The sequence below is a fragment of the Plasmodium sp. gorilla clade G2 genome (genome assembly GCF_900097015.1).
Source record: "Plasmodium sp. gorilla clade G2 genome assembly, chromosome: 13".
NCBI lineage: Eukaryota > Apicomplexa > Aconoidasida > Haemosporida > Plasmodiidae > Plasmodium > Plasmodium adleri (nom. inval.).
The window spans coordinates 2,508,725-2,526,239 of record NC_041705.1 but is presented as its reverse complement, the minus strand read 5'-3'; the positions used below and the strand labels follow the sequence as shown (position 1 = coordinate 2,526,239).

Sequence of the window (17,515 nt, the reverse complement as noted above, 5' to 3'; positions counted from 1 at the left end):
CATATTTTATCTATTTTTCCAAATTCTTTTCTTTTTTCCTTATTTTTCTATATATATATATTTTTTTTTATTTTTTTCTTTTTTTTTTTTTTAATAATTTTAGAACATGCCCCAATTTTATTATTAAATTATTAGTAAATACTAAAATATTTACTTATCAAAAAAAAGAAAAAAGAAATATGCATATAATTATATATATATATATATTACATTTTTATATTCAATGTTATTAGTTGTTATATATATATATATATATATATATATATATATATATATTATATAATTAATATTATTTTTTTATATACTTTAAAATGAATATATAAAATAGGTTGTGTTTATTTTTGTTTATAATAGGAGTTTGAATATGTTTTGTTATTAAACCATATATATATATATATATATATATATATATATTTATTTATTTATTTATATGTAAATATTTAATTTTATATATTGTTCTTTTCATTTTTCTTGAACAACCAATATATAAATATTTTAAAAAATTATTTTTATTTGGAATAATACTTTATATGTGTGTTCTTTTATATATAATTATATAAAAATATATTCAACTTGTATATAAATATTTAATAACATATTTTTAAAAATAAATATAATATAATATTATATAAATATATAAATATATATATATATATATATATATATATATATATATATATAATATAGTACATCTCATGTATATATTTCATTTATATATATATAAAAATACAAGAAATAACAGGAAGAAAGTACTATAAAAAAAATATGTAAGTTGGAAAAAAAAAAAAACAATAAATATATGACAATGACGTTGTGTGTATATAACATATATTATGTATTCACAAATAGGAATGCAAATATATACATATATATATATATATATATATATATTTATTTATTTACTTGTTTTATATATATTTCTCTTTTATTTATATAGGAAGAGCATATATTTGTTTGCCTCCTCATTATTAGCATCATTACTGTTATCAAGTGCAAATGTCGTATTAGATTTTAATACAAGGATAATAATGTAAGATATAAAAAAAAAAAAAAAAATATACACACATATATATATATATATATATTTATTTACATATTAATATGTTGGTTTATTTTTATTTTTTTTTTTCTTTAGATCCTTGGTTATGCTCTTTTTTAATTTCATTACATTATTTAATGTAATGCAGAAATATGCTATGATACCTAAAATTAGCATATTAACAAAAATTCTAAATTATGCAATTCTCATATATTATGTGATAATTATTTACCTTCACTTTTTTGTAAACAATTAAAAATAAAATAATAAAATAATAAAAAATATATATGTATATATATATATATATATATATATATATATTTTTATATATATATTTTCTTTTTTTTTTTGTGTATATTTTTTCTTTTTAGTCAAGTAGCGAAGTTCAAACTATTCTTCGTTTCCTGAACAAGAATATAGAATTTCATGCAGTCGAAAAATCTTACATGGAAAATTGTAATACCATTGAGAATGTATCAGTAAGGATTCTTTAAAAAAAAATGCATCATTGTGAAAATATATATATATGTATATGTATATATATATATATATATATATATATATATATATGTATGTATTTATTTATTTATTTATTTATTATTTCCTTTATATTAGGATAAAATCGATTGGTTTGTTCTGGCTCATTTATGGGGATGGTTTGCCAAAGGAATGATAATTCGAAACTTTTTTCTCTTGAATATAAATAGTGCCTTATTTGAACTAGTAGAGTTAAGATTTCAACACATACTTCCAAATTTTTATGAATGTTGGTGGGATCACGTAAGTGAAAAAATAAATATATATATATATATATATATACATATACATATATTTATATTTATATTTATATATATTTTTTTTTTTTTTTTTTTTTTTTTTATATATATATCCTATTAACACCTCCGTTTAGATATTCCTTGATGTTTTAAGTTGTAACCTAATTGGTATAGCAGCCAGTATTCTTTTTATGAAATATTTTAACATCACACTTTATGATTGGAAAATTCCAGATAAAATAAAATTAAATAAAAAGAATATCATACTTCCTACTGTTGATAAGTTATGTAGGAAAATATTTACAAATAGTAGTACCCTATTACTATTAATATTTTTATCATTTATTATAAATATTATAGATTTAAATATATTTTTTTTAAAAGCTGAGGTTAAATTACATCATGTAAATTTAATAGTTTTAGTTAGAACATTTGCCATAGGTTTTATATCTGGTAATACATAAAAAAAAAAAAAAAATATATATATATATAAACGTGTTATCACTTTTATTTTTTATATTGCTTATAATTATTTTAGGCAAGGCGTGCAAGGAATTTTATTGGTTTCTTAAGGACGGGTAAGTTGAATAAAAAAAAAATATATATATATATATATATATATATATGTTTGTGTGTGTGTGTGTATGTTTTATGTGTTTTATTGTTTATTCCTTTAGAATGACACCCAAAAGAGCCTTTTATATTTTTCTTGAACTTATCATTCTTTCATTGGAATTAATTTTGGCTATTCGATGGAAGGACACATTAGTTTCTGACAAGTCCGACTTAACCGCCATAAATGTAAGGAAAAAATAAATATAAAAATAAACACACATTTATATATATATATATATATATATATATATATATATATATATATATATATTTATTTATTTATTCTTTTAGATGGTCTGGTTATTCATCACATCAACATTGTCTTCAGTACTACTACTACTATATGTTAATGAGAGTTTAATATAAATATTTCAATGAAGGGATTAAATTCTTTTCAATTAATTTTTTTTTATTTTTTATAAGTAATTAATATATATACATATATTGACAATTTAATTTAATTTTTTTTTTTTTTTTATAAGTAATTAATATATATATACATATATTTACAATTTAATTTTCTCTTCTTTTTTTTTTTTTATTTATTAGTTTTATTATAAACATATAATTATATAGTTGTTTTATATGTTTATTTATTTATTAGGTTGTTCATGTATATATATATATTTATTGTTAATAAAATATATAGATGTATATATTTAATTATTAATTCATGACATTTTTAAAAATTTATATTAAACTCAATATAAAACATAAACATTAAAAAATGAAATAAATAAATAAATAAATAAATAAATACATATATATATATATATATATATATATATATATATATATATATATATATATCAATACACAAAAAAATATTAACGAATGAATAATCTAATATATATATATATATATATTTTTTTTTTAATTATGTGTTCATATAATATATGATATTTTTTTCATTTTATTAATGTAGGGATTATAAAAAAGGGCTGTTGAATAATTTTTAAAAATATGTTCATGAAAAATATTATTTATATCAAATAAATTATTATAATTTTTATTTATGTTTTCATTCTTTTCTCTTGTGATATTGTTGTATATATGTTTCATTATAACATCGTTCATATGAATCTTAAGATTCATATCTCTTTCCATATAATATAATACACATGTTAACAGAAAAAATGTTTCCACTTCTTTTAAATATATAAAATTAAGTTTTTCTTTTTCTTTAAGTAGAATGAATTTTAAAAACTTATTAATACTTTTATTATTATAAAACCTTGACACAAATAATTTGTGTGAGAAAAAATGAGCTACCTCTTCTTCACATATTTTGTTCAAGAAAAATATTTCACAAAATAAATTTTTATAAAAACAAGAAAGGTTCTCAAAAGAAACATTACTATTATTATTATGAATATTATTATTATGAATATTATTATTATGAATATTATTATTATGAATATTATTATTATGAATATTATTATTATGAATATTATTATTATAAATATTATTATTTTTATTATTATTATTCATTGTTAGGGTTTTTAATTTTTTATTCTCAATATCTTTATGATTATATAAATATCCAACATAGTTATTTATATTACAATCAAATTTGTAGATGAACAAATAAAAGAATAAATATAATTCTTTAAATAAATCTACAATTTCATCACAATTTAAAAGAATCATTTGCATATTTTTTATTATATTTTCAATAATAGAATATTTTTCTTTTATATATCCTTCTTCTTTTGTTTTTTTCTCAAAAAAATATTCCTTACTCAATAAATTCTCATAGTTGTCAATATGCTTATTCTTTGGTACCGATAAAATATTATTTAATTCACTTAAACAATTTATATTTTCATTTAATGTTTTAAATAATTCAAGAAATTTATTATTTATCTCTATATGTCTTTTTATATTCGACTTTATTAAAACGTCTTTTATATAATTTATATCTATACTAAGATTATTCTTACCTGACGAATTCAGAATAATTTTAGAAAACTTGTTTTTAAAATTATTCAAATATCCTTTGATCTTTTCATCCATCGCACGACAAAAAAAAAGAAAAATATATACATATATATAATATATATATATTTATATTTATATATTTTTTAAATGTTCCATAATTCTTTAAAATAATAAAAAAAAATAAATGTAGAACATATTTTTTTTTAAAAAACAAAACCTAATTCATTTAAGATAAATACTTGGATTTCAAAAAAAAAAAAAAAATATGTGTATCTAGCCTTCTTCCATTTATAGAAACAAATAAAAGAAAATAAAAATAAATATAAATGAATATATAATATATATATATATATATATATATATATATATTAAGAACGACAAACGAAAATGAAAATATTTTTCTCTTTTTTTTTTTTTTCTTTTTTTTTTTTTAAGTATACCCTATATTATAAAAATATATATTTTATAATATATTTAAAAATATTTATAATTTATTTATATATTTTTTTTTTTTTTTTATAATTTCTACTTTTAATGTAGTAATTATTTCATTTTTAAGAATATTTATAATTTAAGCCTCTTTACTTTTTTTATATTATTTCAAGCAATGTTTTTTTTTTTTTTTTTTTTTTTCTTTTTCTTTGTTTTTTTTACGTTTTCTCTCTTTTCATGCCTTATGAATAAATAAAAGCATGCGACCAAAAATTTATATAATAATAATTTATATATATATATATATATAATATAATATAATATAATATTTACAAAATAAAAAAATTTGGTTATATATATATATATTATTAAAATATTACATATATAAAATATAATATTTTATATATTTAAAATGATTATTTTCTTGAAAAAATTTAAAATAATTTTTTTTTTTTTTTTTTTTTTTCTTCTATTTGTTTATTATAATAAAATATATTTATGTATTTATATATGAATGAATATAATATTATATATATGTCATAATAAATATATTTTTACACTTGACACATTGAATTAATAAATAAATATAAAATTATATTATATAATATATTCATTGAGAAAAATAATATATTATATAAATATATTTATTTATTTATATATAATTATATATTTATTATATAATAATGAATATTTTTTTTATGTTTTCCAGATGACTTATTATATAATTATTATATACTTTATTCATTTATTTAATTATTTTTTTTAGATTTTTTGATTTTTTTTTATAAAAATATATATCTTTTTATACGTAAAACAAACAAAAAAAAAAAAATATATAAATATATATAAATATTTATATATATATATATATATTAAAAAATTTGTACCTTTTTAAAATTTTGAATTTTTTTTTTTTTTTTTTTTTTTTTTTTTCATTTTATTCCATTGACTTTTTAATTTATTTTTAAATGCACGAGTAAATAAATAGAGGGAGAAAAAAAAAAAAATGATTGATGTCATTAACATATTTAATAAAGGAGGTCTGCTATTGTGGTCATATAATTTTTATGAGATTGATGATACTACAATAAGAACTATAGTGAAACATGTATTAATAGAAGAAAAATATGAAGAGTTTTCTAAGAAACATAATAATTATCATGCTAAATGGAAATTAATAAATGACTTAGAACTTGTCATACTTATAGTGTATCAGGGTATTCAAAATTCAACTTATTTAGAAAATTTATTTTTACAAGTAAAAAAAAACTTTATAAAAAAATTACCAAAAAATAAAGATGTATTTGATTATGATTTTCCTATAGATTTTGATGACAATTTTTTAGAAATTGTTGAAAATCTCGATGAACATAAAAACTTAAATAATAATACACATAAAAGTGATAACAAAAAAAATAATAAACATAACACTAATAACAAAAGTGATGAAGAAACATCAAGCGATAATCAAAATAATAGTAATAGCACTGTAGAAGAAGATGATGATGATAATAATAATAATAATGTAAAAAATAAAAAAAATGTTAAAGTTAAAAAAACTGCAAGAGAATGGGAATTAAGTCAGAAAATAACAAAAAGAGATATAAGAAAATTAGATTATTCTAAAAATGATGATAATGATATTAATAATAAAAATAAAAATAACGAAATGGATAATGATAATAATAATAATAATAATAACAATATTTATAATAATAGTAAATATGAAGGAGATGATGATGATGATGATTCTAGTGATGGTGCTACTGAAAATAAAAATAATATATTAAATAAATTAAACGATTCCCTATTTAAAATGTTTTCTTATAATAGCAAAATTGAAGAAGAAGATATTGAAAAAATTCTACATGAAATTAAAAATAAATTACTTTCAAAGAATGTTGCTATAGGTATTTGTGATACTCTAATTGATAGAATGAAAGAAAATCTTATAGGAAAGAAAAAAACACTCTTCGCTTTAAATGTTAAAAAAACTGTTTCTAATGTATTATCAGAAACCATACAATCTATTTTAATACCAAAAGATTCTGTAGATGTTTTAAGATCTGCTATTGAATCCAAATCTTTGGGGAAATTATATTCTATTGTATTCTTAGGTGTTAATGGTGTAGGGAAATCAACCAATTTAGCTAAGGTATGTTATTATTTAAAAAATAAAGGTAACCTTAAAATTATGATAGCAGCATGTGATACATTTAGAGCTGGGGCTGTTGAACAATTAAGAATACATGCCAATTGTCTTAACGTATTTTTATATGAAAAGGGATATGGAAAAGATGCATCAGCCATTGCTAAAGAAGCTATATTATATGCAAAAAAAGAAAATTATGATGTGATATTAATCGATACAGCAGGAAGAATGCAAGATAATGAACCTTTAATGAGATCTCTTGGAAAATTAATTCTTTATAATAATCCAGATCTAATCTTATTCGTTGGAGAAGCTTTAGTTGGAAATGATGCAATTGATCAATTGAAAAAATTCAATCAAGCATTAACTGACGCAACATGTAATTCGACCAATAAACGTACAATCGATGGAATTATTTTAACCAAGTTTGATACAGTGGATGATAAAGTCGGAACTGCATTATCTATGGTGTATTTGACTGGAAAGCCAATTGTTTTTGTTGGAGTAGGACAAAAATATACACACCTTAAAAAGTTTAACGTAAATATGGTTGTTAAGGCATTAAGTTGAAATGAATCTAATCAATTGGGTTAAAAGTGGGGAAAAATATATATATATATATATATTAAAATATGGAACTGGATAAATTTGAACATATGTACATGTTCATAAATGTGAACATTTACATGAACATGTTCAGGTGAAAAGAGGAAAAAAAGAAAAATATATATTTTTATACCTTTTAATGTGTACAATTTTTGCACACTTAAAAAAAAAAGAACATTTCTTATGACTATACAGGAAAAAAATATAATAAAAAGTTATATTTGCATGATTGTTCAGAAATAAAGAAAAAAAAAAAAAAAAAATTTTTTTTTTTTTAAATTTCTATGTAAGTACACGCATAAAATATAAAAGATAGTACTTGCAAAAAAAAAAAAAAAATAAAACATGCTTTTATGATATATATGCACATAAAAACATGTTATTAAATTATAATATATATATATATATATATATATATATGTATATATTTGTATATGTCTTTCTGTTTGTATTTATATAATTTAGTATAATTCAATTATCTTAATTTTTTATTTTTTTTTTTGAAATATCAAAATTATTCATATTATTTATTTATTTACTTCATTTAATTTTTTTTTTTTTTTTTTCGTATTTTTATTATATATAGATGAATATAATAACTACATAATAATTTGTATAAGTAGACTTATGTAATTAGTACTTAATAAATAAATAAGTAAAAAAAAAAAAAAAAAAAAAAAAAAAAAAAAAATAAATATGTACATATGTGTATTTTTATATATGTACAATTGTGTGAAATTCCTTAAGGAATTTATAATAATATATTTTATTTTATATCTCAAAATGTAAAATAAAGAGAAAATAAAAAAAGTACTTATAATGTGAAATATATATATATATTATATAAATTCATGGGGAAATTCATTTATACTTATATTATTAGACCCATTTATGAACAGATCCATTCTTTCATATGATGTTTCCATTGTGTTAATTCTTCTGCTTTAAACCATATATTAATTTCTTTATTAGCTGAAGCTACTGAATCACTTCCATGTATAACATTTTTACTAACTTCTAAACAAAAGTCTCCTCTTATTGTACCTGTGTTACTAGTTAAAGGATTGGTTTCTCCAATTAATTTTCTTCCTTGTTTTACCATATCGACACCTTCCCATACCATAGCAACTACAGGTCCTTTACTTATATATGCTACTAAATTTTTAAAAAAGGGTTGATCAGATAATTCTTTGTAATGTTCTTTCAATATTTCTTCAGTTGGATTAAGCATTTTTATTGCTATCAGCTTATATCCCTTCTTTTCAAAGCGTTTGATAATTGTTCCTACCAAGCCTCTCTGGACGCCATCTGGCTTAATCATAATAAAGCTCTTTTCCATTTTGAAAAAATTAAAATATAAATAAAAATATAAATATATATTTATAAATATATAATATTATGGATCAAATAAATTATGTGTTGAACAATCTTTTTATATTTTTTCTTTTATATTTTTTTTTTTATTATTTTGATTTTTATGAATAATAAAAAAGGAAGAAATTTATATTATACACATATATAATATATATATATATATATATATATATATATATATATATATATTAGTTTTACAAAATTAGTGAAAAGTGATATAATTTGTAATATATAAGGTGTTATATAAAATTTAATTAAAAATACGCAAAAGGCCTATTAATACAAGGATTTTAATTTATATTTTTTATTTTATATTTAATATTTTTTATGTTTATTCAAGGTCTCAAATGTGAACATATAAATTATATATTATATTAAGATTGTACATATATATAATATGTATATAAAAATATATATATATATATATTATATTTTTTGGTGCCTTTATATTAATTAAATGAAAAAAAAATATTCTTATGAGAAGGTTCTTTTATATATGTTACTTTTTTATATACCTTTTTTTATTTTATTAATAATGCTATAAGAACCTTAATATAATATTATATTGTAGTATATATAAGCTACAGAGTAAAACTAAGAAGAAACACATACTTAATAATACATACGTAATATATAAATATATATATATATATATATATATATATAATATGCATTAATTTTTTTTTTTTTTTTAATGTGTGTATAATAATACCTACATTTTTTATATAAATATTTCCTGTTATATTTACTTTATATATTTTATAAAAGAACACTTCTTTTTTTTTAAAATATTGATAATGACCTTGATATTATGTAAATATATATTTATTTATTTTATATTGGGTTTCATATAAGATATATAGAGGATGAGTTATTTTTATTAATGAACACAACATTGAAAAAAAAAATAACCTAACACACTGTTTATACATATATATATATATATATATATATATTTATATTTATATATTTATTTTTCAACTTTATTTTTGATAACCAGAAGATTAATTAAACAAAAAAAAGATTGTGTAAAATATCATATGAACTTTTTTAAGATTTTTATATAATCCTAATTATAAATAGTTACACATATATATATTATATATAGATAATTTACATATATATATATATATATATATATAATAAAAAAAAAAAAGAAATATAAAATAAGAACAAATGAAAAAAGGAAGTTAAAGGTAAGGTAACTTTTATAAAATATTTTCATTGGCCTTAAAAAAAAATAATAATAAAATAAAAAATACATATATATTATATATATTATAGTATTTAAAATTGATACAATTAAATATATATATGATATATAACATACTATATTAATATTTATATATTAATACTTATATATTAATATTTATATATATATATAATAGGATAAATTGTATGACACCCCATATATTTTATATCAGTGCAAATTTTATATAAATAGCCTTAATATTTCATGCTCTAAAAATAAAAATTTTTTTATTTATAATATTTATAATATTTTTGTTGTTTTTTCTAAATTATTTGCAATTTATAATAATTGTAGTTAAAAAAAATAATAAATATATATATCATATTATATTATATCATATCATATTTATATATCTTTGTTTGTATACATTTTTGTTGATATATCTATTAATAAAAAGATCATATAATAACAATAATAAAATATATATAATATTATATATATATATATATATATATATATATTATATTCATCTAATATGCATTAAATCTTTTAACCTTTCTTATTTATTTATTTAAAAAAAAAAAAAAAAAACCCAAATATTTTTGTAATATAGATTTAACAATTATATATGCATAATATATATTTATTTATATATTATAATTATAAAAATTTTGTAATTTTATTCCTAATATTTGTTCCAAATGTAATTATTTATTATATATATATATATATATAATGTATAAATATATTTATGGAACCCCTAAGCCCTGCACTTCTTCTTTTATATTATAATAGTTGATGTTTATGAATTTTATTATGATTCTTTCTATAATTATAAATATTTTTATTATATATAATATATTTGTAGTTATAAGATAAATTATATATATATATATTATATTATATATAAATATGTATATTAATAAATATATGTTTATTTTGTAAAAGAACCAACAAAATAATAATATAATATAATATATAATATATAATACATAGAAATAAGTGAATGTAAATGTGAATGTAAATGTAAATGTGAATGTAAATGTAAATGTAAATGTGAATTTTTTTTTTTTTTTTATATATAAGTGTAGGTGTGCTTTCTTTAATTAGGAATGATTATCGACATATAAATAATAAAAATTAAAAAAAAGTATTCCTCAAATAATATTTTGAATATATTGTACATATTTAATATATAAAATATATATTACAATATATATATATTTATTTATATATTTCTGTTTGAAGTGCAAAAAAAACAAAAGAAAAAAATGTACGATATATCTAGTGAACAACTTAATATACAAAATAAGTTTTTAAAAAATTTAGATTTATATTGTATATTAAAATTTATTATAACAAACAATATAGAAATACACAATGAAGAGAGTTACAATATTTTAATAAATATAATCAAATCAAATAAAATAATAACTCTAGAGGAATCTAAAAGGATCTTTTCAAATAACAGGAAATTATTCAAGAAGCATATCTATAACAAAAATAAAAGTAGGTTATATCAAATAAAAACCAATAATCTTATTGATAATAATCATATTGATAATAATCATATTGATAATAATAATATTGATAATAATCATAATGATAAAAATAATTATAATATTGATAATAATAATAATATTCTTAATAGTTGTAGTTCTAGTGAGATACACACAAAGTGTACGAATTTTTCTAAGGGTGATAAAAAAATTGATGTTAATAAAAATTTAAATCACAATGATATATATACGAATGATTCCCTTTTTTCTAAAGATCTAAACAATAAAATATTATTTGAGTTTTTTCAATTTCCAAAAAATATTTATGTGTCAGAATATATTAATCATTTATGTAAAGAAAAGTTAATACACGAACCTTTAAATATAAATTTGAGCCTCATAAAATTTGATAAAAAGAAAAAGAAAAACAAAAAAAGAAAAACATTTAAAAGGAATAATATAGGAGAGTTGCAAAAAGGCATAAATAAATATAACAGTGATTCAGGTATAGGTTCCAAGACAAACATAAATGGAAATATAAATGGAAATATAAATGGAAAGATAAATGAAAATATAAATGGAAAGATAAATGGAAATATAAATGGAAATATAAATATAAATAAAAATAAAAATACAAACCTTAAGAGGAATATAAGCACAAGCCAAAATGCAAGTACAAACACTAATACTAATACAAACACTAATACTAATACAAACACTAATATTAATACAAACACTAATATTAATACAAACACTAATACTAATGGAAACACTAATATTAATACAAACACTAATGGAAACACCAATATAATCGCAGAAACGTTCGATAGAGAAGAACACAAAAAGTTTTATAAAATTTCCTCAAAATGTTTTTCAAGAGTATTAAATGAAGAGGATGATCCATTTCCATATATTTATTACATTAAAGGTGTTTCAAATGATAATAAAAATGTTCATATAAATTATAATATAAATAATAAAATGAATAACAATATATTTAAAAATAAAAGTAGTAGTTTAGATAAGAATGTTAAGACCAGTTTATTCAATTCTATAGAAAAAAATAAAAATGATATATATGCTCAAAATAATAGTAATTCAGATGAAGATTCGATATATAGCTATTTTAGTGACAACACAAATATAGATGATAATAATAAAATTGATGATGATATTGATGATAGGGTTGATAATATAACTAAGGATTATAATAATAACAATAATAATAATAATAATAATAATAATAATAAGAATTATTACAATAATTATAATAATTATAATAATAATTATTATTATAATAGTAGTAATAGTAGTAATAACAAAATGAATGATTTTAAAAATACTAATAATTATAATACAAGTAATAATATTAATAATAGAAATAATATCATTTATAACAATAATGATAATACAATATTTAAACATAAAAATTCATTATCTTGTTTAAAATTATCAATGTATAATTATAAAGTATTTAAAAATGATATAACACTTAATAGTACTCATAATATTTTTAGTTATGCTCTAACCTTTAAACATTTTTATGATATACATAATGTCTTAAATAGAGATCCTAATGGATTAAGAAAAATAAAAATCATATTAAAAAAAGATATTGGAACTATTAGTATATCCCCTTTTTATATTAATTTTGATTCTATACGTATTTTTGATAATGTTTGTAAAACATTTAATATTATGGATTATAATTATAAAAAACAAGATATCTATAATTTTATGAATCTCTGTTCAACAAACAGGGAATCATTATATATGCTCAAAAATATTTTCTTAAAAGATTTATATAAACAACAAAAGATTTATCAAAATGATAATAATAACAAGAAAAAAACTTATAGAAAAAGAAATGCTTTAAGAAAAAAAAAAAAAAAAAAAGAAAATATTCTAGAAATTTTGGATGAAGAAAAAAGAATTAATGTTCTATATTTTATTAATCGTTTTTTATATTCAAATAAAACACCATTATCATATTTATTTAGAAATTATACAACCGAAATGGTTAATGAAAAAATAAATATAAAGCAAAATAATGAAGAATCTCATAAAATTTTATATTCAAATGAAGTTGATAAAGTCAATAAAGTGGACAAGGTAGATGAATTCGTTTTATATTCAGACGAATTAAGTATTGATTATTTTCTTTTCCTTATGATTTTTGAAAAGAAAATTGAATTAAGCTTTTCAAATTATTTAATAAAAAAGATAAACGCATGTAAAAAGTTTAAATGTGATGATAATACAGATAACTTCAAGCAGGTATCAGAAGATGTATTTGTTGATGTATATGATAATATATCTGAAAAGATAACTTGTGATTTATCTGAAAAGATAACTGGTGATATATCTGAAAAGATAACGTGTGATATATCTGAAAAGATAACGTGTGATATATCTGAAAAGATAACGTGTGATATATCTGAAAAGATAACGTGTGATATATCTGAAAATATACCTTGTGATGTGTCTGCTAGAGGATCAGCCTATTTTGAGGAAGAATCTACTAAGGATGATATAATGTTGAACGAGAAACAAATAGAAGACAGAAGTGATAGTAATAATAGAGACAATGAACAGATAGATGAAAATAAAAGTGATACTATAAAGAATGAAGAATATATTGTTTCTAATGTATATATGGATAAAAATTCTATAGATATAAATAATAAAAAAAATACAAATATTTGTATCAATACAAGTAACATACAAAATAATAATAATATAACTTACAATAATGATGATGATTCAAATAATTTGGAAAATAAAATATCAAGAAAAGAAGAAAACAAATGCATAGATATATATGACAACAAAAACAAATTGGATAATAAACAAAATTCTTGTGATGTAAGTCCATCAAAAAAAAAAATATCGAACATAAAACATAATTACATAACAGAAAAAAAAAAAAATTGTAATAATAAGGAAAATAACACTATAATCAGTAAACAAACATATCTAATACAAAATGTAAATATTGATAATGAAAAAAATAACGGCACAAATAATAATAATAGTAATAATAATAATAGAGATATTAAACATAATAAAGAGATTAAACATAATATAGATATTAAACGTAATAATATTGAAGTAGAAAGCTCCGATTCTTTATGCACTTCAAGTTCAGAAGATGATTACAATCAAAGAAGTGATAAAATAAAAAAAATAAAAAAAAAATCAGATATAGAAAATGAAATTATTTTATTAAAAAATATTAGACCTTTTCCAACTATTTATTGGTTAATAAATAAAAATATATGTGGATATATATCTCATTTGGAAAAAATAAATATTATAAAAAATATTGAAGATTTTATAAATCATCCAGGAGAAGAATTTAAATTATTAAGATATTATTTAATATATGATCATTTAAAATATATAGTTATACGTTTAAGACATATACATAAAAAAATACTTATCTTTTTTTATAACTATTTTTTAAACAGTGAATATTTTATATCGCAACATAAACATAATAATCATATATCAAATAGTGATCAATATAAAAATAATCCATTCACACAAATATTTGAAATCACTCCTATCATACAATTATATTTTAAAAAATATCCTACAGATTCTAATACTATATGTGAAATATTAAGAAAAATTAATACACTTAGAATTAAAGGTATAGGAGGTATCTCAAACTTTCTAACCTTGAAATGTATACACTTATATTTTGCATCTCATTTATCTTACCCCAATACAGTTGGTTATATAATTGAGGAATATTTTAAGTCATAAATATAAACATATATATATGTATATATATATGTACATATATATATATATATATATATATTTTTTTTTTTTTTTTTTTTTTTTTTTTTTTTTTTGTAATGCTTATTTTCTACTACTTCATTATAAACAATTTGATACATTTAATATTTGTGTAATACAATATAATAAAAGATAAAAAAAAAAAAAAAATGAAAAGTTGTAAAATATGTACAATTAAGTGCATTTGATAAAATTTATGTATTACATTCCTTTTTCTTATTAAAAGAAAACCTTTATTTTTTATTTATATTGAAACAAAAATATATATATGTTGTACATATTTAATAACTTATTCTTTCAATAATTTTTTTTTTTTTTTTATTAAAACAGAAAAACTATTCAAAGACATAAAATATATATATATAATATATATCATCATTTGGTTTAAAAAAAATATTATACTTTGACTGTCCTTTTTTTTTTTTTTTTCTTTTTTAAGTTTTATTTTTTTTATTTTTAAATTTCAAACAATCGTTATTATAGCATCCCCTATGTTATACATATATATATATATATATATATATATATATGTATTTAAAAAAAACAACATAATTTTATAAAGAATTAAAAAAAAAAAAATTAACACAATAATAAAAATATGTTATATTTTTTTATATATTATATTATAATTTTTTTTTTTTTTTTCCTTTTACATTTTTGTTTGGAATATATATAAATGAATAAATAAAAAATATATACATTTTATTTTATTTTATTTTCTTATATATTTCCTACCATATTTAAATTCCTTTAAAAAAAAAATAAATCATACATTTATTTTCCTCGTGGATATATATATATATATCAAATATTTTGTTACTTACTTAATATATATTAAAAAATAATAATAATAATAATACCTTTTTATATATAGAAATTATTTATTTAATCATATACTTGTAAACATTTATTTTATTATAATATAATAAAAAGAAATATTTGAATTTTTTCTTTCGTATTTTTCATATTATTTAATTCCTATTAAAAATATATTTTTACTTTTTATTCATGTTATATTTATATATTATATATTATTTTGTAATTTCTATAATAAAATATATAATTATAAATAAATATATTATATGTATGTATATATTTTTATAACTCTATATTTTAATATATATTTAAATTACATTATTTATATTATAAAGATTTTTTTATTATATGTTTAATTTTTTGTATGATCTTGATCATTTGATGTTTCTACTTTATTTTATTATATAATATATATATTATATATATATAATATATATATGTATGTATCTCTATATAAATAAAATTCTTCATATATATATAAAATATATATATATATATTATATTATACTAGTTCCTCTTTCTTTTTTTTTTTCTTCTTTTTTTTTTATATATAATTAAAATTATAAAATATATTTATATATAAGATGTAATATAATTATATTTACGTAAATGAAAATGTCACTATTTATATATTTAGTGATTAAGAATATTATATATATATAAATTTATATATATATAATTTATTTTTTAAATAATTTTTTTATTATATATTATAAAATGAAAAAAAAAAAAAAAATAAATATATATATATATAATTCTTATAACATTTATATTTTATTTATTTTAATTTTTTTTTATTTCCTTTAATTATATATATATATATATATATATATATATATATATATATATATTTTTTTAATTCTTTTTAATCATTTTATCTATATACTTCTGTTGAATAAAAATGATGTAATTATATATATATATAATATATTTTTTTTTTTTTCATTTCATATATTTGATATATATAACACTATCTTGTGATGTAAACATAAATGAGAAATGAATAAATAAAAAAAAAAAAAAAAAAAAATTAAAAACAAAATAAAAACAAAAACAAAAACAAAAACAAAAACAAAAAATATGTAATAAAAACATACATGATGAAAAAATAGTTTATATCCCTTGTGTGTTTTATTATATGTATTTCTACATATTAATAAATAAATAGGGAAAATAAAATATAAATATATATATATATATATATATATTTATATGCTTCATATGTGTGACAAAAAAATAAAAAAAATAAGAAAGGATATAATATTC

At 16.7% G+C, this 17,515-nt stretch overlaps 5 protein-coding genes across 5 annotated transcripts; 3 read left to right on the top strand and 2 right to left on the bottom strand.

Annotated features, from left to right (window-relative positions):
- Positions 1–765: 765 nt before the first annotated feature.
- PADL01_1365700 (phosphatidylserine synthase, putative) lies at positions 766–2,796 on the top strand (the record flags this gene model as incomplete). Its single annotated transcript, XM_028684234.1, has 9 exons — positions 766–767; positions 938–1,030; positions 1,136–1,283; positions 1,411–1,518; positions 1,655–1,819; positions 1,950–2,268; positions 2,354–2,393; positions 2,493–2,616; positions 2,722–2,796. Coding segments are annotated over 9 exons (1,074 nt in total).
- A 519-nt stretch (positions 2,797–3,315) lies between these two features.
- PADL01_1365600 (conserved Plasmodium protein, unknown function) lies at positions 3,316–4,446 on the bottom strand (the record flags this gene model as incomplete). The annotated part of the gene is made up of 1 exon (XM_028684233.1): positions 3,316–4,446. The coding sequence occupies one exon, from the start codon at positions 4,444–4,446 to the stop codon at positions 3,316–3,318; it is 1,131 nt and encodes a 376-aa protein (XP_028540331.1).
- A 1,363-nt stretch (positions 4,447–5,809) lies between these two features.
- Positions 5,810–7,525, top strand: PADL01_1365500 (signal recognition particle receptor alpha subunit; the record flags this gene model as incomplete). The annotated part of the gene is made up of 1 exon (XM_028684232.1): positions 5,810–7,525. The coding sequence occupies one exon, from the start codon at positions 5,810–5,812 to the stop codon at positions 7,523–7,525; it is 1,716 nt and encodes a 571-aa protein (XP_028540330.1).
- Positions 7,526–8,450: 925 nt separating this feature from the next.
- PADL01_1365400 (nucleoside diphosphate kinase) lies at positions 8,451–8,900 on the bottom strand (the record flags this gene model as incomplete). The annotated part of the gene is made up of 1 exon (XM_028684231.1): positions 8,451–8,900. One exon carries the CDS (start codon positions 8,898–8,900, stop codon positions 8,451–8,453), a length of 450 nt encoding a protein of 149 aa, XP_028540329.1.
- A 2,498-nt stretch (positions 8,901–11,398) lies between these two features.
- On the top strand, positions 11,399–15,397 carry PADL01_1365300 (rhoptry protein; the record flags this gene model as incomplete). The annotated part of the gene is made up of 1 exon (XM_028684230.1): positions 11,399–15,397. The coding sequence occupies one exon, from the start codon at positions 11,399–11,401 to the stop codon at positions 15,395–15,397; it is 3,999 nt and encodes a 1,332-aa protein (XP_028540328.1).
- Between the last annotated feature and the right edge of the window lie 2,118 nt (positions 15,398–17,515).